The sequence below is a fragment of the Pagrus pagrus genome, assembly GCF_965226575.1.
Source record: "Pagrus pagrus genome assembly, chromosome: 1".
NCBI lineage: Eukaryota > Metazoa > Chordata > Actinopteri > Spariformes > Sparidae > Pagrus > Pagrus pagrus.
Window position 1 is genome coordinate 20,603,233 of NC_140185.1, and position 23,758 is coordinate 20,626,990.

The following is a 23,758-nucleotide window of genomic DNA, read 5'->3' on the forward strand; positions in this document are numbered from 1 at the left end:
TATGACCACATAACTTATTGACGCTCTTATTTTCTCCATAGATCATTAAAGAACCATGATTTTTCACATGTCTGTGCACTGCAACCCAATATTACAAAAAACAAATCTGGGTGTGTGGAGAGCGTGGAGATCATGGAAGTTAAGCCTGCACGCTTCTACAGTTTGTGCATCTTCTGGTCCTGGTCCCCTGGACAAATCTGAAGAACTGTCTTCTGTGTCAACGGAAAAGCCTCCTCACACTCCTGTCATGCTCAAAGAGGTGCTTCATTACTTAGACATCCAACCAGGTCAGGTAGGTTTGTATTCTTGTTATTTTGGCTAGTTGGTGTCCTTAAGAAAGTTAATGTTTGTCTGTTTAAATGTTCTTTTTTTATGATTATAAGATTCATTTAGGCCAGATAAGTGCCATGTGAAAGTATCTAAAAAAATGCCTTGTTTCATTTGATCTTTAGTCATCCACTGGTATATTTCCACATTAAAGGGCTCCTTGAATGTGTTCAGCCTGTTGGCAAATCTGATGTTAGCCTAATTTGAATCCCTAGGACTGACTGCCCTCACTGATGTCAGCAAGTGATTAGGTTGTATTTGTATTTTCAGGCATTGTTATCCGGTCCGCCTTGGTTGCTGTGGTAATGGCATAGGCATGCAAACTCGGACTGTTCCTCTGATGTGTGTCAGCACATTTGAAACACCTGTCAGTGTCCTACATTTCACTTCAACACCACCAGTAACTACAGTCTCATAAACTACAACAGAGTTGAATCAACATCTCCTTGATAGCATCAATAACCATATATATTATAAGCTTCACAAAGATGAGATTCATTTCAAGACTGTAAAAAAATACATTGGTTGGTTTTGAATTGGATAAAAAACATAACACAAATCATGACACCTCAGTAATATCTCATTGCAAACTGAGGCCAACTATTAGAAATGACCTCTTTAATAACAATTATTGTCTTCACAGAGATGTTTTTGTTTTCTTGATTTAAAAAAAAAAGCAGTTCACACACTATTTAACAACTTGTTGTTGTAAAAGCACACATGAATTAGACAGGGTGCCAGCAGCTTGGCTTTCACTTAATGTATGTACTACCAGGACAGATGGGCATGAGTCAAAAGCCTTCTGGTGTGGCAGGCAAGCATAGGAGGGGAAGTGATGCCCCCTCCATATAATGCATGGTCAAGGCAGGTGGGGGCCATGGGTCAACAACTTAGTCAGGAATTGCGCCACTGTAAGGCTGTTGGCAGGACACAGGGTGCTGCGTCGCTCCTGCCTGAACTTTAGCACCTCTAAACTCCTCCGCTGCCCGCCCATTTGCCAACTGTCCCAAGACAGCTTGCCAATCAGATGCTATTAAAGAACAGTTTGATAGATTTTGTTTTTTTGTACAGTACAGGCTGTATACCTCACTTAGTGTGACATTCTGTGGAAATATTGAATGGTAACATTCAGAAGTCATGATTTAAATGTTGCTTCAGTGTTAGTTGATTTATTTATGTGATGACACATATGTGATGTTGCAGTTTCACTGGTTCTATAACCACAGCAACCTGATGAGGGTGCTGACACATATTACACATTCACAAAGCTGAATTATAACACTGTAGACACAGCCACATGCTCTGTCAGTCTCAGTCAGGCAATCACAAATCTGATTTCTGACATGACTCTCTGACAGAGCTGCCATTAAAGCAGTCACATTTGTGGTGGTTAAGTGATGGTGTCATTGACAGATCAATTGCTGTGAGGAAAAAAACCCCTACCCTAATATCAGACAAATGTCAACTGAAAACACTGAGGGCAGTGGGATTAATAATTTGAATGGCTATTGTAAAATAATCACCAATATGTAATTGCTCTTGTCAGCTGAAGCGGCGTGTGTATGAATGGAGTACTTAGGCGATGATGGGTGTCAGAGCGAATACTGCAGTTAAACCAAAGTGTGTAAATGGAGCCTTTCAGTGCCCTGCTGCCTCCCACACAGGACGTCTGGCTGTAAATGTGTATGCAGGTAGCTAATTTGCACTGGTAGCCTAAACTATATTTTCATTCGTTTTACAAATGGCCATCATGCTTGTTGGATCTAGATTGATGGTGTGTCATATTTCTTTACTGAAAGCATACATTCACTTAACAAAGAGGCATGTAGCTCAACAGCAATTGACTTTAAGGTCTCATGCAACGACTTTAACAACACTTTTCCTCACTGGTTTGATGTGTCTCTGTATGAAGCAGCACACTGGAACAGGACTTAAACATAAAATGGGCAGTGATTTTCAGTCACACTAGCTATGTGGCTCAAGGGCTGGTGAGGTCAGTCAGCTGGTCCACCACGTTTGTCCAGACTGAAATAGCTCAATAACTATTTGATGGATTGCCATGAAACTTTTCACAGACATTCATGCTCCCCTCAGGATGAATCGTAATGAATTTGGCGATCCCCCGACTTTTCATCTAGCGCCACCAGCAGTTCATCTTTTGAAACGTCTCAACATCTACTGGATTGACTGGCTCAAAATCTTGTACAGGCATTCGTGGTTCCCAGAAGATATATCCTGATATACTTTAATGATCTTCCAGGATACCCATTAGGGAGATATTCGGTGGTTTGAGTAAAATATCACAACATTAATGGATGGACATTCATGTCCCTCAGAAGATGTATTGTAATAACTATGGTGATCCCTTAACTTTCTCTCCAGCGCTGCCATCCTTTCAGTTTTTATGTGTTCAATAACTAAAGATGTAAGATGAAAGAATTTAGCATTAAAATTTCTAGGAACAACTAGACTTTTGAATATGTTTTGATGAGTTGTGTACTAATTTTTTCCAACAATGTTCGAACCCTGAAAAATACACGTTAACTCGAGGTACTCAAGGTAAGGGTGCATGTTGTTGTAACTTCCAGGATAGAGTGAGGAAGGAAGTCCACAAATGCGACTAAATGCAACATGAATAAAACTAAAACATTACCTAGTCCATGAACATTTGTGCTGAGTCACGTCAGATAGATTATCATCTGCATCGGTGGTTGTTTAATGGAGTATTCACCACCACCAAAGTTAGTTTGACCACAGGGTAATTTGTGTTTACTGTAGTTGCTGGTGTGTTTATTTGCCACAATCAAGCAGATTACTTTACTGCATATCAGCCGTAAGCGAGAGCATGCAGAGGGTGTGTCTGTCTGTGTGTTTGCATTCACGACAGTCGCTAAACTCAGCACTCACCAGAGATTCCGGTTCTCTCTCTTCTTTTACCCCACTCTGTAACGTTACGTGCATAAAGTGAAGTACATTTCCCCTCCAGCTCCATTCAGCATCCAACACAATACATAAAAACCTGACAATGGAGGACTCCTCTGTCTTGCTGCTGCAGTCAGGTTGATAAACAGGAGTGAAGAAAATTCCACTTTTCTATCCCAAATGTATAAGTATTTTGTCAGCTCTCCCCTGTTGGTAGACGTCTCCGAATCAGAGCACAGATCCAGGTGTTTATTCCTCCAGAGTGTCTGGCTCTGCACCGGACTCTTTCCTCCAGAACTGGCCAGCTGTGATTAGCTGAGTAGCGGCTATGTCCCCCGACTCTGCTTAGCCCTCCCCACACAACAGCAATCATCTTTTGATTTGTTTGATAGAGAGATCCCATAGAGCCAGAACTTCCGTACATATTGTATGTTAAAGTAACGTCTGCAAATCTACATTCCCATCAGCTGCACTTTGTGTACTTTGCTAACACACTAAACTAAGATAATGTACATGGTACAATGACATACCTGCTATACATCAGCATTTTTGTATTGCATTTTTAAGGATGTTAGCATGTTGACATAAGCTTTAGGCTCAAAGCACTGCTTTGCTACAGCATCACAGAGCTGCTATAGATTGGCTTAGTCTTTGTATAAGTAGTTGGGACAAGTACTGGAAATAGAGAGAAAATGGAGTACCTTTTCCACTTGCAGGAAAAGTGTAAAAAGACGAAGAGGATGAATATGTTTTAGCCCAGTTTTTATACTTTGTTATCAATATCAATATCATGTTATCAACAACACGAAATTCATGTTTTAAAAATTCTTTGTTGTAATGGTGTCATGCACCCGCCTCTTCAGCTCCTCAACTCAGTAATACTCTTGCTTAAGTATATGAATTGTGCTGAAATGGATGAAGCATGAGGAGTCCTCCACTGGCGCGGGCTGCTTGCGTAGGGGACCTCCTCTAGAATAGATTAATGAGCCATCAGCTGAGAGTCCAGGGGAAAAACCCTGTGCTGCTGTAGAAGGAGAAACGAGCTGCCTACTCTTACATTTCAGTCTCAACACACTCCCCCTTGTGGATTTAATGAGGCCATAAGTGTTAAACCTACTTTTTTGGGATCAATATCAGTCTTTCAACAATCAACACATTTTTTGAGCAGGATTATGCAAATAATCATTATTGGTTGGACAGTGACATATTATACCTTTTTTTTTCATCTCTACCAACGCCTTAAGGCATTTACTTGTCATCTGCTGATGTGACAGCAGATTCATTATTTCTCATCCCAACATGTTAGTATTGATGTTGAATGACTGATGTAGTTTTAGGATTAATGAGGGAAGTTAAACAATTATATTATTTGGCATACATTAAATTATGTTGCAGGAATGCTGAATAACTCTTAATTAGTTGGTTTAATTTTTACTTACTTTAAGATGAATTAATTAGCCTGTATATTGTAATTAGGGTCAACTATGTATATAACATGACCTCTTAAATGCTGGTATCTCTTTATTAATCAAATCCCAAGGCAAAACTCATTAAAGCAAACTGTTCATAGACCACCTAAGCACTTGAATTTTGAAGTCTGGGGTCATTGTGAAAGAAACAGAAGCATTAATGGCAGCTAGTGTAGAGAGCAGGTGGTCGCTGATGTGGAGCTTGCACACCATAAATAGCACGAACCAGGCTAGACTCATGATGACAATGGAAATCTAGCACAAAAATAAAGCCAAACAGGCAAACCACAAATCACAGGTGTCATAACTTGTTAAGGCCCTGAACCACAGCAGACTCTGTCGAGTGCTGCATTTTTCACTTCCCCTGTTATTTGGGTTATTTGGCTGGCTGTAATTCGGACACATGAAGAGGCACTCTGTTCTATGGATAGATGACCACAAAACACTCCGCCAGCTGCTACATCTCAGTGTTTTGTTTTTTTTGTCTTGCATTTTATATGCAAGATGGAAGGCAGGGAGAAAAAGCAGCGTACAGTTGTGTGACATGAAAAAGTAGTTACGTCGTTACCGTCTGTTTTATCTGTCATTTCCACATTTTTACATTAAATGTGGTTTTGTGGAATTTATGGCTTATGGAGGTTGTCAGGGAGGAAAAATGCATCAATGTTTGATGGAAGTTATTCCTGCATATCTTCAAGTGTGCCCCTCCAGAGTGCTAATATCAGCACCGGATGATTTTTTTTTTTTTACCAGGTACTGAGTGTACCAGCTTGTAAAGAGGGGCATAGATAGGGCTAATATGATCTTGTCTCTTTAAATTAGTTTAAAGTCCCACAGCTGAATTTTGGGCCATCTGAGGTGAGAAATGACTCTCTCAGTCTGCAGTACAGGGTGTACTTTGCACTTTTGTGCAAGGCTATTTAGAAACTTAATATACAATCTATAAAGCCTCCGTTGTAAACCTGACAGGCAGCATATGCAGGAAATTTATATTTGTGTCATATATCTTTGTTTGCACATGGACTATAGCATTTGAAATATACATTATTTCAGATAAAATGTCACTTTCTGTGACTTTTATCTGTGTTTCCTAACTTATATCCCCAGCATCAGCCAGGTGAAGTGCTGTTGTGAATACAAGCAAAGGGGTAATATGATCTTGTCTCTGCAAATTAGTTAAAAGCCTTCCAAGTGCTGTTTGGGCCATGCAGCTGAAGTCAAGAAATGTCTTTAGAAGTAAAGATGAAGTCCAAGGGAGCTACAGCAGTTGTTTATGCGTCTTTTCTTTTTGTAAAGGACTTTGTAACAGTGTTAGGACAGGCACTTTATAAATTATTATTTTTTAAAAATGTTTATTTTATTTTTTATGAAAGAATTTGTCTGTGTCTCCTAAGACAGACAATTCCTGGCTTTAGTTTTGAAGCTGCTGTAAATAAACTTATACATTTTGTGAACATCCCAAGAGTTTAGTGCAAACCTTTATTTTCAATATCAGTCTTTTGTCAGTTGTGTATTTGTCGAATTTTTAACTGTAGAAATTGTAGAAAAATGCCATTTTAGTTAAATGAATCTCACAACACATGTTGACATTTGTAGTCGTTCTTTAGAAAGTGTAACAGCCCAGAGAAACTCATCTATCTTGTAATACTCAGAATAAACACTGTCTTTATCAATTGGAACAAGCAGCGTATTGTGTTCTCTGTATGAAATTTGCCCCCACAGCCTCTTCTGGGTCTGTCATGTTTTTTCTTTTCTCTTTTTTTTTTCTTTACACTCCTTTTTTGGGAGCACTGAGTAGTGAAAGAGGAGGCTGGTAAATAATTGATCCTTGTAATTAAACACTCCAGCCAGGGATGCTGGGGCTGATTGACGGCCAGATATTAGGCCCTTGTCTCGTAAGGTTGCAAGTTTAGTCTGAGGTTATCAGTGGCCAGAAGAGTCTTTCTCCCTCCCTGCCTCATTACTTTCATGAGTAGAACATTTCATAGTGGAGTGGTGGGTGGGGGTGTGGTGTGAAGACAGTCTGGGACTTCATTAGCCAAATGGGGTGCCTCAGTCTACAGAGCACCAAAGCGTTCAGCCTTGCTGAGCAGACAGCCCGTTTGTGGGTGCTTCACCACCCTGTCCTGTTCCAGTTGTTTTAGCTCTTTCATCTTACACATTCTTCAGCTTCTGGTTCACTTGAACAACAACTCAAACAAATAAAACAAGCCTCCCAGCACCTACCTGAGCAGATGGTGTCTATCATAGCTAAGCTCAAGTAAACCTCCCTCCTACCCTCCAAAATGTATTTGTCCACCTTTGCTGTTTTGTTACATTGCTTACAAAGCTGTATATCTTACAGCTTACAGTACAGAATGTCCAATAAAGCTTAAATGCTCCTATAAAAGTAAATACTTCTCCAAATGTTGCACTTTATTAATATGTGATTCAATTTGCTATAACAACATTGACTCTGTGTGTGTGCGTGAGTGTGTGTGTGTGTGTGTGTGTGTGTGTGTGTGTGTGTGTGTGTGAGTGAGAGAGAGAGAGAGAGAGAGAAATCTCTTTATAACTGATGAATGCTCACAACATCAAATAACAGTGCATGGCACAGGGGTAAACTGGAGCAGAGTGTGCTGCTACGACATCAATTACTCAGAGTTATATTTGCATATTGCTTTAATAACAATTATTTAAATTGTGTAACTCTATACTCACATGCATCCAATATTGCTAAGCTTGGTAAAAATAAACTGGAACCCATCCTCGATGCTGAATTGATACTATTACAGCAGGTTTTATTGCAATATTTACATTTGTTCCTGGTGTGTGAGTGTGGGTATGCTAATCAGCTACATGCCCTGTGGACAGCTGGATTTAGATGACTCATTCCTGCAACACATCTTCAATTTGTGTTTGTGTGAGGTCCAACTGCATTATCTCAGTGGTCTTTCTTTTAAATATGTTCAGGATAATTAGATAACATAACATTTATAATAAGGTCCAGTTACTATTTATCACTGTTAGGGTTTTGGGTATCATTTAAATTTAATGATTGGGATTTTTTACTTGCTGCTACAGCATTGGCTGGTAATACTATCGCCTTGTGAGTCTGTGTTTGCGTTTGGGTCATCATGGCAAAATGTGTTCCTGGAGACACTGTAGAGGGAACTACCACAGAAGCGATTTTGCATACTTTGACAGGTGTTTATATGTCTGTCTGTCTGTCTGTCTGTGGACAGATGTTTGTGAGCGCAATAGCGTCACAACCATGCAAGATACATACACAAAACTTTACAGGTATGTAGCTGAGATCAAAAAACAAAGGCCGAGATCGAAGATGGGTGTGGTCCAACCCATGAGTACTGAGTAGTCATGGGTGCAGAACGTTAACATGTTGACTGGCATTGCGTCTGGTCTGATCCCATCACAAAGTAGTCTATACTGATTCTTGTTTTTAACAAATGGTCCCTTGGCACTATAATACCTTTATTTTTAGCTGATTTAGACTAGCAAAGAAAGAAAGAGTGATTTATTTATTTATGCTTAGATATTTTTGATTCATTTTGTAAAACACCAAGAAAGAAGAAAAAATTATTATATTGCTATGCACACGTTGAATATTTTACACCTATTTTTGAGTTCAATACCCTAGAATTAACTGATTCTGAGGCATTCTCAGTACCACTGAGTGATGGTGCATGTTTAGACCTTGCTGCAGTAAATGGTTTGTCATGTTAGACATGCTTCCTCTCATGCATGAAATTGTCTTTGAAAAGCGATCTCATTTTTCTGTACCACTACTGTCTACTGTAAAGCCTAGTCACTTATGAACTCTACTAGCAGAGATTTTGTAAACACTAGAGATGTGTGGTGATGCACATGTAAGCGGTGATGTAGATGAAAGTGTCCTGATCCGCAAACACTAGCCAGCACACGCTTTCTGTGTAATGTCATCAAAGGTGCATCCCATTGCACAAAAGCGATTTGTGAGCACTGCTTACACACAGATCGCAGACGTTGGCAGCTTCTCGTTTCAGAACTGATCGTTGCTCTCAAATTGCAGATACATTTGCGAGTCCTGCAGGGCCCCATTGCTCATGAGCTGCAAGTATGGGATTTGTTTTCATGACTGAAACAGGTCATGATTAGTGAAAGGAAATGATCTCACGCTGTAAATTGCAGCTTGTATGTTGGATACGTGGTAAAATGGGCCCTTGGCTTAATTTTTGGCACACGCAATGCAATGTCATCTGAGGAGGTGCGGAGTTGGTAATTGTTAACCTGATCATCGACAAAAGGACAAAATGATTGTCTTCTGACTTTCCAGATGTCAAATCTAGGGATATGTGATATTGAATTTGTGGCAATATTCAACATGTCAATATTTTCCAAATCATTTTGGCCACGTGTGTTACATATATACGCATATTTTTCCCACCTAATGCAGAAAACATCAAGTCTCTACTGTAGTGGAAATCTCATATTATACTGATGCTGGTATTTCATTTTGCAGCCTTTTTCAACTGATGCCAATATTATCATACATCCCTGGTACAATCCCTCCAAATGGTATGAGAAACCTCAGTCTTGTGGCCGATTTAAACTGAATGAGAGTTAGAGCAGGTGTGAGATATATATATATATATATATATATATATATATATATATATATTCTCTTACTGATCTTCCTCAGCAGGTGTTCCTGCATCCAAATAATCTTCATTAAACTGCTGCTGCACCTTTTCTGATAAAAATCAGGTGCAGTGACCTTATCTGTGTAACCAACATTATCTATATTCCCAGCAGCATCCAGATGAAGTGCTGTTGTTCTCAGCTGGAGTGCTCCCACTCCTTGCCTACTCTGTTTCCTGACTAATTTGGCAGGAAAGAGCATGTCCGCTCGACACTACATGACACTACTGACCTAAGCAGTAACAGAATTTCCCTTGCTTCCTTTTCACTGTTCGTACACCGTGTCCACCTCAACAGTCTAACCAGAGTGTCCCAGCTCACACCTGCTGACTTTCTAGAAACTATATTACAGACACCTTGCTTAAAATGTATCTCTTAAATACCTGCCTGGTTCACAGTTTTCTAACATTTCAAGCATTTGCGAGGAAAGCCTTTAGGAAACCATGGCACCAACTGTCAAAATAGGTCCCATGAGGCTTGCAATACTCTTGTCAGTATACCCCTCTTAAAGGTCCAGTGTGTAGAATTTAGAGGAATCTAGGGTTCCTGTAAACCTTAGATTGAGCCCTTTATGTCTACAGAGGGAGCAGGTCCTCTTCCACGGCGTCCGCCATGTTGCACCGCCATGTTTCTACAGTAGCCCTGAACAGACAAACCAAACACTGGCTCTAGTGAGGGCTTTAATGTTTTTGATTAGACGCCACTAAATCATACAACTGAACTTTTAAACCTTATGCTTCAGAGGCCAAATGTGCTTTGGCTCACCTTCACCTATTACACAAACGTATGCACCCTCCAGGCAGCCTAAGGCTCCTGAGACTGACCACTTTCACCCAAAGGCTAAAATGACTGATATCAGAGATTGAAAGCCCGGAGGTGGCTGATGGTCTTTAGTCCATATGGCAGCTCAAAGTCTGAATTTTGGTCATTCTCACCTTTACAAAGTACAGATCTGTGCCAGCCCCTTAAAATTAGTGACAGACAATATGACCATGTGAACTGTGAGACAATCTTCATCAGTTCAACGTTAATACCATGATAACCTTCTTGTAGATCTCTGAATTGCTGCCCACACCCCTGATTAGTAGGAGATTTCCCTGAGACTATTTATTAGTCCTAGCAACCACAGTTTCTGTGTTGACTGAAAGGGAAGTTGGTGGGATGGATACATCACTGACTACTTATTTTTCAGGGCAAAACAATGAAGTGCATGAACACCATGTCCAAATGTATAAAGAATTGAAAACTTACTGTCTAATTAATAAACTACTACATATGGCCTAGCCTGTGAACAGGAGCTCATTTACGCAGGGAGATGTCGGGCCTCCCTCCAGTTCAGACAGATTTCCATCTGATCTGATCCATATCTGGCCAATCGCAACTGTTCATCTAATATGGGGCATGTTTGATTGGATGATTGACAGAGGAGCATTACCATCTGGTAATGGTAAGGTTTGAAAGTCACGTCACAAGTTTTGCTGGTATGATTGGTTGTAGGCGTATCCAATAGCATCCAGGCAAGTCTGCCCAGCAGTACACCAGGCTTGAGAAAAACTTAAACTGTCAAGCTAGGCAATACTGTTCAAATATAACCCCTTTCACACATCACAGTATCACACTGTAACCCTGGATGTATCCAAAGTTTACCCAGAGGAGCTGTGTGTGTGAACACAAATGTCTGGATTATTTTACCCTGCCAACTCCCTAGTCCAAAATCTGGGTGAGCCAAATGTGTGAATACAGCAGACAATTGTCTTGAGTGAATTCACAGCGAGAGAGTGGGTGTGTCGATGACGTGTATATTGTGCGACTGGCGCGTAACTGGAAGAATACAAATATCCGAGGGTGAAGAAGAAGAGTCCTTCTACACGACAATGATGAAGAAAGAGAAATGTCTGTGAATTGGAGGGATGAAGAGATGTGAGAACTTCTGGCGGTTTAGACCAATGGCGAAATTGTCAGTCAGATCCAGGGGACAGCGTGAAACTCTGTCGTTTACAACCAAATCATGAAGCAGCTGCAGCATTGCATCTTTTGCGTCATATCCTGCCTCCTGCATGCTCCTACCAAGGTAAATGCCAGGCTAAGTATGGAGACCCACTGACACTGACAACCTATTAGGAGAATCAAAAAGAATGTAAGACTATGTACTCCTACATAATGTCTGGTCTCTTTTGTAGCTTTAACTACACTGAATGTGATGCACTCTTTGGCCTCTACAGCCACCCCACCTCTTTTTAACAGGTACTGTAGGTACTAACGTTGATGTACTGATGGTAATACTAGTCATGGATCAACCCAAGGCAACTTCATCAGTACATAGCGTTGCACTATGACACTTCCTTCCAAGCCCACCCCCTCCCCCAAGCCACCTCCACTGCCCCCACCCCGTTCCCTACTTCCTTTCATTTCATATTGTATTGTCAACCCAGTCTTCAATCTAGTGGAAGCGTCTTCTTACATGCCTCTAGATGTCTTTTCCCTATTACCATGCCTTCCACCACGAAGCCTTCATTTAGCTTGACTTCTCTTTGCACTCCCTAATGGACTTGGCCCTGTTCTTCTTTTGTCTTCCTTTAGTACCATGAAATTCACCTTCAGGAGAGAAAGCCATCTTTCCTGATGCTTCTTTACATTTTGTGAATATAGTTAGATGATTCCACCCCCTCTTTTCAGTTTCTCTTCTGTTTTCTCTCAGGCTTTATATAGTTTGCATTGTTTCCTTGGCACACTGTATTGACAGTAGTGTCACACTTAGGATAAATCTTTGAGAGCAGTGAAGAAGAGCAATGAAGCACGTAATCATTTTGAATAGATCCACTGCGTCATTTTTGACCTTATTTCTTGTTTCCGGTTAAAACAAAGACATAGCCTTTTGGCATTTCTGTCACAGTTCGTGCCATTTCCTATCTTCAGGAAGTTTATAGTCTATATTTCCTGTTTTAACAGCTATACTGTAGGCTTGTCAGATTTACAGCATATGCGGTCAGACAACCAGATTGAAAACAATATTACATTGTCAGTAGATTGATAGAAAACGCAAAGATAGTTCAAACTGCTTAAAATGGCAAGAGTTTACATTCAGTGCCAAAGCTAGAGGTAGTGTGACGTACAGTCATAGGGAGGTGTGGCAATATACAGCTTTTTCTTTGACAGTTGAGACCAGGCTTTGCAACTACGAGTGTGATCTCTCCCTTACGTTATTCTTGAAGTTGTAGTTGTATAAATTTAACCATACCTTTCCCATTATTTATTTGGCATGACCGTGAGCTGCCTCTAATTATAACCAAGACGTTTCGTTGCTTAAACTTGACCACACCTTCATTATCAGGGCAGCAGACCAGAACATTCTTATGCTCGTGCTCATTTTATGGAAATTCCCAACACATCTATAATATAACATGCATCTCGTTATGTTGCATGTATTGACGCTTGTACACTGATTGTTTCATACAGACGCAGATTGTTTAAATTTTTTAAAATGCTTTCTTTAACATGACATTTTCATAAATTTCTCAGGGTATAATACATGGATCTTTCCAAAATAAAATCTGGCATATTAAGATGGCTGGTATCTATGATTGAGTACAATAAAAATGGTTCTAGCAGATTTAAATACGTTTTATTTGATATTGGATTTGGCTTGATTGAATTGGGCCATGGCGGAGGTATGCACTCAACTGAGTGCCATACTAGTTTATATTTGTGATTTTTTTAACAGAGTGTCTGATTAAAGATCCCCTCGAGACATGCTTTAAGAAAAAAAAAGAAGTACAATAAATTATTTAGGCAAAAATCCTTAAAATGAGCCCTACCCCTGCACTCCACATCACACTTGTGTAAGTTTCGCACTGGACCACGACTGGCTCCCAAACTAGCTGTGATGTCATAAAATCATGCTTACATCACATGTTAAGATCTAAAACAAACACAGATAAGGTTTCCACCTGCAGCAGATGAATGGGAAAACGGCTGTATCTTGTCAAACTGTACATGCATCATTCAGCATAGTGAAGGTCACACGTCAGAGGAAAGTAACAGTAAGCAAAGAACAATTTTAAGTGGAATAATATGGCAGCAGTTACTTTGCCTCAGCTTCTCTTTTGCTTATAAATAAGAGAATAAAATAGTAATATCCAAGTTTATTTAACATAATGTGAAATAAACTGTTGATTTAAAGCCCTCTTGTATATTTATATATCAGCTCAGCTGTGACAAAAGTGATTTGACTAAACTAATCAAAGTAATGAGGAGGATTTCACACACTGCAACCCTCGTGCCACTATTTTCAACCCCAAACTAACCTGCTAGACTGTGTTAAACATTAATTTGATTATCATGAATGACTGTCTCCCACAGCGACGCAGAAGTGACGCTGTAGTCTGTGCTGATGTAAGGCTGTGTATCCTGGAGCCACAATGCTGAGTATATGGAAGAATCTGTTTGGAGGATTAGGTAGATGTAATACTTTTTAAATAAAATTTCTAGGTATTGAATCATTATCATTTAAGACAGACAGGCTGGTATAGGAACATGTTGAAAGTGGAACTACGTGATAGCAGACACAGCACCCCCCTGATAATACTGTTAGAAAAAACATGAACATTAAACATCAACATTGTTATAATTAAATACATCCATTTATATTCAGGATATCTTGAACTTACTGTAATATCCTTAACAATCACTGGACCTTTATTGTACTGCACTTGCAGATTTGACTCATGATGCTACTCACAATAATTTGCTTGTTAAGTCTGTGTCTGAATTCAGTTTTATGCTAAAATGAATCTTTCCAGCAGAGAAAATGTAGCTCAGTAAATCTCCAACCTGCAAGACAAAAACAGACAGTTTGGCTGGGGGGGTGGGGGTGGAGAGTGATGACTCATGCACACAGTAGAGGTCCCTCCCTTTCCATTTCTTTCAGTGTCCAATCAGTTCTTTCGCAGCTGTCATTCATGCCTCAGAATCAGATCCCCACAATGCTTTACTGTCCTCTGTAAATCACTTCATTTGCAGAGGTTTAGTACATGCCAGGTGAAATCGCCATTCACATTAGTTTGACACACAGATTGCTGCTTGATAATGTGATTACCTTACAGCGCAGGTGATAATCCTCTGCATCCCGGATGTTTTGGTCATTCAGTGGCCCCAATATCAACTGAAACACAAAGTGGCACATTTCCCAATCCCCCAGACTAGATTTTAATGTAGCTCCTTTATGTGGATTGTTTTAATTTTGAAAGAAAATAAGTCTGATACAAAATAGTTCTCTGAGATGAAAGCTGGATTAATTCATCATTTTTAAAATGTAATTACTTACAGATTACTTTTTCAGAAAGCAAGCAGGCTATAAAACGGAAAGACTAATCGTTGCCCTGGGTTGCCCACGTACAGTAAATATTGAGTTATTGGCTCATAGTTTCAGAGAAGATACAAGCGCCTGCTACCCCTGTTTCTCCAGGGATCTCCCCAGCACCACCGTGGTGTAAGAGCCAGTCTCGGGACTCCTCGAAGTGGGCGGATGCTTGACATGAGCTTTATGAGCTTTATGTAGAGGAGGACAGGGACCGGGGTTTTCCTCTTTCCAGTCAGCTTTTTTATTGAAAAGTATAACAAATGTAACCATAGAACAAAGGCAGAGCTGGCATGAATTATCTGAAAGTGGTGGTGAGAAAAAAAAAAAGAGAAAATGTGAGGGGGTTGAGGATGTTTGACTTGAGGTGAGTAGAGTGAGGGGAGATTACTTCACAATATAACCAGAAGCTTCATAATATATCTACAGCCATACAGTGAAGCTTTCAAAACGATTTACTTTAAAACCAAGGATCCTTTAAGTTTAGCTTCCAAAAAGATGACTTCCAAAAACAATGTAATCCAGTGTGAGCAAGATTGTTGTCACTGAATAGCATTGATTTTTTTCCGCTATCCTTAGCTCTGCCACTGCAGTGCAATCTTCGATGCAGGATCACCTTAAAATTTAGCAGCACATCATTAAAAGGAAGGTGCTAGTAGGCAGGGACTGGTGTTTTTAATGGCGCTGGTAACCTCTGGGATTGGGCTTGGATAACTTGGCATGGTATATCTTCATGTCCTCCTCCATGCAACTGGGTTATATTGACACTCAAGATAAATAATATAGGACAAGCGAGTTAAAGCAATAGTTTTAAATGCAACCATTACACTGAGACATATTACCATCCAGCCTTCTAATTGAGAATTTTATCGATTGAGATCACATCTTGACGTCTTCTGGAGGTAGTTTGATGAAGTATATGATCTACTGTTTCCTGCTTTTCCGGTGCACGGAAGGCAAACTCGTCTCTTGGTAATGGGAAGGAGTGAAATGCCTATTTTTTAGTGGGTATACCCGCATTTAAAAAATCTGCATGTACACAATAATTTTGGTAACTTAAGGAAGAGTGTTGGTGACAGCACCCACATCCCTGGCTGTCCCAGGATCAGCACCTTGGACAGCGACCATGGCAAACTTATGTACAAAATGCAAAAAATTATCAACCTGAAAACAGGGCCACGTATCGATAGTCTCAAACCTTTACCACAGCTGATTGAAATATTCTTTTAGATTATTGAAATTCTCTGTTGTCCATGGTCTGTTTGTCTTCCAGGAGCAGGACACAAATAGTCACCTTAACTAGAGCTCTTGCTGATGCCCCTGTTAGAAAAATAAAAGGACAAGAGAGAAAAGTATCTCAAAAAACATACACACATACAGTAGCTCTATCTTTTTGTGTGCAGGTCTCATAATTTCCAAACTACTCAAGTTGTGTAGCTTTCTTCTTGTGAGAGTTAGCCGTGCTTTAATACTATTGAAATATTTCTTTCATGCCATTTTGTCAAATTATATTCAGTTTGTGGCATTTTCATCTCCTGCTTATTCTCCTAACAATCAGACTGCATTCATACTCAGGTGGAACATTCATGATCAAAGACCTATTACAGAGAGATGGTTTATTTGTGTTTGTTAAAGTCAAGCCGGAGGGGCTGGCCCATGAATTTACATTACAGGACTGTGACGGGCAGTGAGCTAGTCAAGTGTCTTGTTGAAGTATCTTCACATACGGACTTTTCATTTTTCTGGAGGCTATAATCATTGTATTGATGGGCTATTCCAGGCTTATGATTAGTTTGGATAGCTGTGGGTTTGCCTTTAAACAACAGCTACTTAAGCTGTTTTCCAAAGTTTAGAAATAAAAATGTTTTGCCTCTTAGATAATACACTTGTCTTGAGGTGGAAAATAACAGACTCAGTGGAGGAGATGTCTCCATTCTTTACCTTCATGTTTCTTACAGCATATCAGGACATTTATACATTCATTATACAAATGTTTGCAATTGTACTGTTTGTTCATGTTTTTTCTAGTAAATATGACATGAATGTATTATAAACCTGTATACAAGGACGCTGCTCAGCCTTTGCTTCTAATTTTGCCCAATGGTCACTTGAATATTGCAGCAAAGAAACTCCACTGTGGCCCAAAAAACATTTTTCCCCATAGACCACCATTATAAAAGAGACATCTGTAAAAACTGTTGACAGGACGCCTTGAACTGCAAACAAGGTTAGTTATTACTCTTTCTATAATGAATTTTTGATCCATAGAGGTTTTGTACTTATGAAACTTTCCTTGAGCAAAGAAAGGCAATTTTAAAATCTACTTTTTGGTGAATTTTGGCATATTCGTGAGGAGAGCTCCCATTGGGCTGAATAGGCACCATCTTTGGGTTTATTATCTAGTTCTATTAAACATCTACATGTAGCCTAACTCTAATAAAGCAGTTTTAAGTGATTTTTGATGCATTTAACGTCACAGAGGTACTTTGCACAGCTGATGTAGACATAAACAATATTTTATTTGCGCAAATGTCACATATTTGATGTTCTTTATCCTCAAATACAGTTAGAAAGCTGCCTGATAACCGTGGCTTTATGAACCCATATATGAATCTCTCCTGAGCCTAAAGCAAAGTGACATCATGAAGAACTTAAAGACACTTAACCATGTCTATGTGTTTCATAACAGCCCAGATTGTGCCTGAAATTTGCTATATATGGTGTTGGGAGACTCTGTGACAGACTATCCAGCTTCCTGAAATTGTTTAGATAGTTTTCCAGTATGTCCTCGGCCTTGTGCTTCACTGGGAACACACATGTCCTGTTGCAGCCAATCCAAAAAAGGGATGTCTCTGGAAAAAAGGCAAAACACTGGCTAAATAGTAGACCCAAGAATGCCTGCTTGGATATTTTTCTCAGAAGTTAAATCCATAAAAACTTGAACATTGGTTATTATCCAGTGATCCTTTCAGTGTCCATGGCTGCGCTGAAAGCTCAGCAGTCCCATTTTTTGTGAGCGTATACAATGTGTCTCTGTGGATGTGGCTGCACAGAATATGATACACATTTACTATCAGTCTGTTAGTCTTTGGCTCTTCTGTCGCTCTCTATTCCCAGTCACATCTTCTTCGGGGGAAGATGCTTGACTAGTAGCTTGCCGTTGCTTCCTTTACATAATCATGTCAGCGGTGTTTTGTGATTGATCGGGCCAAGATTCTTGCTGACTAATCCAAAAAATCAAATCGTGAGAGCTTTGATAATTGAATAATCATGGTGGTCTCAAATGGGATTTGGTTTTTGTTGCTTTTAACTGTGGCATTTAATTCCAAAGCTGAATAATTTTTTTTAATTGGCAGGACAAAAGCCATCCCTTTGGGTTTGGTATCTTCTAGGGAGCGTGAATCGTTGAATGAATCATTAGCTGCAAGTCTAGTCAAGTGTGAACCCCTCAGAAATGTGTGTGAACGTGAGAGTAGGATTCATATAGTGGCCCTGTATGTAGCATCATGCCTTTATTAGATTTGGTTTGATCTCCAGGAGTGTTAACCTTTGTCAGCCTTTGTATGCCTCTGTGTACATGTCAGCAGATGTGGGAGCATTTCCAGCAAAACAAACAGTGTGTGACCCAGTCTGCTTGTTTAAAAAGGAAAGTGAACAGAAACAGTGAAGTGACAGGCACTGATAAACAGCTACAGTGAGACAATAACAAAGGAGAGAAATGTAGAATAAATACATTATACGTCAGGCTTCAATGACATCTAATCAGCAGCAGATAGTTTCTGAAGGGCCTTGAGGAGAATCCATGTCTGTAGAGTGTCAGGTGCAACAAGTTTGGCAAAGTCTTAAATATGTAGCTATGACTTAAAGGTATATTCAAATACATAGATACTAACCTCAAAGGATGAGTTCACCCAAAAAATGGAATTCAGTTATGGAAAAGTTGGGTGAAGACTATTCACAATTTCGATGTGTGGTCCAGCTTGTGCACCCACTTCAGATGGGGTGAAACGCTTTTACTTGTATTTATACTTTACTTGTATTTTACTCTCATATTTACCTCTTTTCATTTTTTTTACTCCCTTTAATATTTTCTCAGCACCAGCACATATTTAATCATATGTCACTGCCAATTAGCATAAAAACATTTACCTAATTATAGTTTATCCTTTGGGGGTACCGTGAATATCAGCACCAAATTTCATGGCGATAATCTGTTAATTAGTGTTTATGACAGTTAGCTGTGGACCAAAGTGTTGTTGCGACATTAGGACTGAGGGGCCTGTTGATAGTAAATCTGTCTTCACATCTTATCCCCGGGATATTTATCTGAAATATTCAAAAATTTGACATGAACAAACCTGTTGCGTGACCAATTGACCTTACAGGAGGAAAGTATGTCGCCATCAGAGAACCTTATATTCTCAATGTGCAGTTCTGTCGCCCACATAAAAAAAATAAACCTCCATAACAGCCGGGTCACGTTCTCCAATAATTAGTTGCCGTTTCTTAGTAGTGCCTACTCAGCACTTCAAAAAAAAGTATTTCAAAAATATTTTTTAATCTCACACAAATGTTCTGCCAGACTCTGAAAAGGGGCTGGACTTTCTGTAAGGCTCTGAAGTGCCTCAACTAGGTTTGTTGATTCTCACTTATTGGTTTAGAAATGACCTACAAACCTCTGATGGGTGTGTTTGGAGGCAAATGCTGCTTGTAGACGTGTCTTGTCCTAACTAGCTCAAATACCTCCTCAAGTGCCTTTTATTTAAACATGTGCCAAAAGAGTGCAAACATAGCTGAATGGATGAGGAATGAAAGTATTTGTTGTAACTCTGCAGCATTCCTTCGACAAAAGAGAGATTATCTCAACATACAGAGAGGCATTTGCAAGGAGCCCTCTGGCAAAGAGTTTTGTCGACATTTTTGTGCTCCTGTATCACTCGTTCACTCGTTCACTCACTCTCTCTTACTTGCTCTAAGACTAAGTACTATGTTTAGTTTAAATTTAGGAAGCTCAGGCAAAAGGCCGCATGCATCTCAGACGTCTCTGACAATCTCTTGACAGAGTAATTGCGGGAAGCTTTTCATGCCTTTTGAGTTTGTCTGCTCTCACTGGCCATCTGCTTTGCGCACCCCACCCCCACCTCTGCCTCCTACCTGCAAGATAAATGTACACGCCTATTACATTAGTTTAAATAAAGCAGAGAGAGGAAAAACGTATTTGCACCCTTTTTAAAGTAGAGTTCAACATGTGGAGGGAAGCTGTGGAAAATTAGACAACCCTCTAAAAGGTGTTTTATGCGTAACTGTGCTGTTAAAAAGTAATTTTACTAAAAGATAATCTTGGTGATTGAGCATAGCAGCAGTTTAAAGTGTGAGATTTATGTCCACAGCACCTTGTATAGTCACTTCACTCGTCTCTGCTGTCAAGAAAACCGTTATAATACCCATAATCACAACCTTCATCCATTCATACCCTGCTCTCATGCTGCAGACACGGCTAAAATATGTGCACACTTGTATCTCGCCATGAACTTTGTGTGACAGAGAAAGAAATGCAAACCGGTTACCTCCACTCTTGCCATGGCAACGGACGCGACAAGAAAAGCGATCCTGTACCTGTGTATCTGTCTCCCTAATGGTCTGTGTGTTAGTGTAACAAGATCTGTAAAAACTCCCCTCAATGACATTTTAGATCCCCCACTGTAACTGACCTGGGCTGGGGAGTCACAAGTAGGATTTAGGTGAGTACTCAGCCTTCTCTCAGGTTCCTGTTCCCCTTTTCCTAATGAATTCAACCATAAGAAGACTTGAGATGAGGCCCCTTTTTTCCATATGGCCAGGAGATTATTTACTGTTGTCGGAGCCGCATGCACAAAATCTCATTAATGCAAAAATCATACTTTTCCCCACATCATACGTGCTTATAAAACCTCTCAAAACAGATGCTCTTACTCATGTTTTTGATTTGACATACCAAATGAGATTCTATGTTGTGTTTACTCTTTCCTTTTGGGATGAAAAGCTCTCATTGAGAATGCTGTGGGGTGACTGCTGAAGTGTCCTGCATTATAGCACCTTGCAGCTTCACTGTTGGACTGCACCACTCGGACTACTCCTAACTCTCCTATTCCCTCTGCTGGGAAAGGCAGATATTACACACCCTAAACAGAGCACAAAGCATCAACTCCAGTAATTACTTTTATTTTTAAGTATCATCTCTGCGATTAGAGCCTGAGATGACCCACGTTGTTTTCTGGCTTCCTTCCAGTCTGCTGCTTTCTCTGGGAAGGCCCGGTCTAGGTGAGAGCCTCGCTGACACCCCTCTGTATGAAATATCAATGCGAATGACTCACTCCCCAAGTTCGGTGTCAATCATCATCGCAAATGCCAAACCCATTATCACCAAATCTTTTCAAGAAGTTGTTTTGTCCATCTGGTGGCAGGAGCACCAGGCTTTTTGGACAAAGATTTTCACAGCAGCATTCAGGGCTTTTGAAGAAGCTTGTTTTCCCTCAGGGTGAGGGGGACAAGATTTTCAATTTACCTTATAAATGACCTTGTAAACATTCATTTCTCAATTTTTGGTTACACACACTTAATTTTCAGTTCATTTGCTGTGTGTATCTGAGTGAGTGAGGGTGAAAACTTGTATTCAACCTCATAAAGATAGATAGTGCCTGTGCTCAGTGCAGCAGTGATACAAACGTGAATAAACATTCAGTATTTATATTTCCAACCAACCACCTCCAAGAATATTGAGTTCAGTTGGCAGTCTTTTCTATCATTTGCACCAGTCACATGAATAGGCTTTACCTTTTTTTCTTTTGGCTACAGCCTCCTGAAGATGTGACAAAAGATTGTTGTGACAAGTGCTGCACACTCCAGCAGAGGACTAGTTTATCTCCTGGTCGCTTGTGTCGACAGTTTCGATATAAGCCAGCCTACTTTGCTTTTTGTGTTTCTGTTTTCGTTTTCCTTTTTTGTATTGAATAGCACAACAGGCAAGTTCATTATGCGTGTGACTCATCCCACTAGCCCACACCCCCTCCCCATCTGCTGCTGTGCGCTGGAAAGGAGAGGGAACCGCCATTGATCACTTCTTCCCTCACACATGCACGCACACACCCCACCTTCAACGTCACTATCGATCGACATGTTTAATGTTTTTGTGGGGAATAGCTGGCATTTCCTTTTGTGTCATTTTACATCTGTTCCCCACCATTTGCTGACATTAGAATAAATCACAGAACAAGAATTTTAAAAAAAAATAAAAAAAGTAAAGCAGAATCCAACCAGTTATTCAAACAATCTCAGACCGTACAGTCAGTGCAGGGCTGTGATTTTCAGTCAGGAAGTATAGAAGGAAATATGCCTGGGCAGGAGATGTTTTCTGCTTTCCAAGTGTTAATTCATGAACACAGCTGAGTTTACAGCTAACTGACTAACAGCTAAGACGCAGGATGGTTGGCAGGTATTGGACGTTTCCTTGATAAAATATTTTCCCACTCCCTCCCTCTCAGGATATGATTAATAAATAGTGTTAAACAATTAATACATGCTTGCAAGTCGCTATAACAGTGACATACAAATGCAAAGTATATTCTGAAGTAGCTATTCATTCATTCATTCATTCATTCAGTTACGCGAGCATATATCTAGTGGTATTTATGTTTTTGTTTTAAGAATAAATTGATTGAAAACCAAATGATTTCTTTGGTAACCAAAGGATTGTAATAATAGTTTTGTGTTTTATTTGAAAGAATTTTCAGAAGAACGGTTTAAAAATATTTTTAAAAAATATTAATAGTTTTAATTTCTGTCATCGAAAAAGATAATCATTTTAAACGCACAGAATGTAATTTCAAAACAAGACCAAAGTAAGTAGTGTAGGATCATGAGAGTCGCTGTCTTTTGGTGTTAGACAAAGATTAATTCAGGTTATGTTTAGTCTTATTATCAGACTTCCTTCTTCACTCTCTAGCTCCCCCTCTCGGAGGTTAAAGCGACAGGCGACCAAATGAAACGCACCGTTACCTTCAACGAAATTACCAATCCAAGCGCCAGAATACATGTTAGCTAGGTACGTTTCTGCAAAACCACAGACCAACAAACCAAACTGAACTTCTTTATGTTGCAACTTTAGGTTAGGTTGAATTTTTTCTATCTCCCTCTTGTGACAATGCTGTGCTTATGTTCTGGTTAGGTTTCCGAGCAAAAGAAAAAATTGGTTAGGGTTAGGAAATAATCATGGTTTAGCTGAAATTACCTGCTTTGGTCGCCACGATCACAGATCGAAAAATAGCCGGTTTTGACACCACAAAAATGGCTTGAAATGTACCCAGACTCGTACTCGAACTGTGGTTGGCCATTTGGCAGCCTCGTTGGCTTTGTCATAACACCAGAAAACTACAGCAATGTTTTGGTGGCATGCATCAAAAAGTCTCTTCATCACTGTTACCAAAATTACCAGTGCGTTATGATTGCAGTAGCCAATAATATTACGTATTCTCTATTTTAAGAAAGATAAATCTCCACCAATCGATTAATTAGAGCAGCACATTTTTGTAAGTAGTATAAGTTGAGGCAAACACCACAGTCAGTCTCAGTCAGGACGGGATGAGTAAAGAAAAAACTCACCCCTGCAGTGTTTAGGATGAACAAGTGTCCTCTTTAACGGCTGACTGTGGGCCAAGTGTGTCCATGGTTTCTCCTAGTGATGTTGCCAGCGCTCATGCCACATTCTTGTCATATGGGATATATATATATGACCTTTAGTTAATCAGGTACTCCCATGGAATCTCATGAATTGATAAAGGTCAGTAGAGATGGAATAATGGTATTGATGAGAAAGATTCCCATGTCAACGACTTGCGTGTGTTAACGTCATGAAGACAGTTGTATGAAAATAGAGTTTGTCATATGAGGATTAAAATACAGTGCATTAAAGCAATAACGTCTTATCCACTAACTTTTCTGCCACGTGGAAAGACGGTCTTTGGCTGATGTG

The 23,758-nt window shown here is 39.8% G+C and overlaps 1 protein-coding gene across 2 annotated transcripts in view; it reads left to right on the forward strand.

Moving 5' to 3' along the window:
* mettl15 (methyltransferase 15, mitochondrial 12S rRNA N4-cytidine) overlaps nucleotides 1–23,758 on the forward strand; it is a 47,412-nt gene that overhangs the window by 3,037 nt on the left and 20,617 nt on the right. For both annotated transcript variants that reach the window (XM_084356789.1, XM_084356790.1), the window contains exon 2: nucleotides 42–292. In XM_084356789.1, coding sequence (XP_084212915.1) covers nucleotides 56–292 — 237 coding nt within the window. In that variant the 5' untranslated portion in view covers nucleotides 42–55. The remainder of the gene's footprint in view (nucleotides 1–41; nucleotides 293–23,758) is intronic.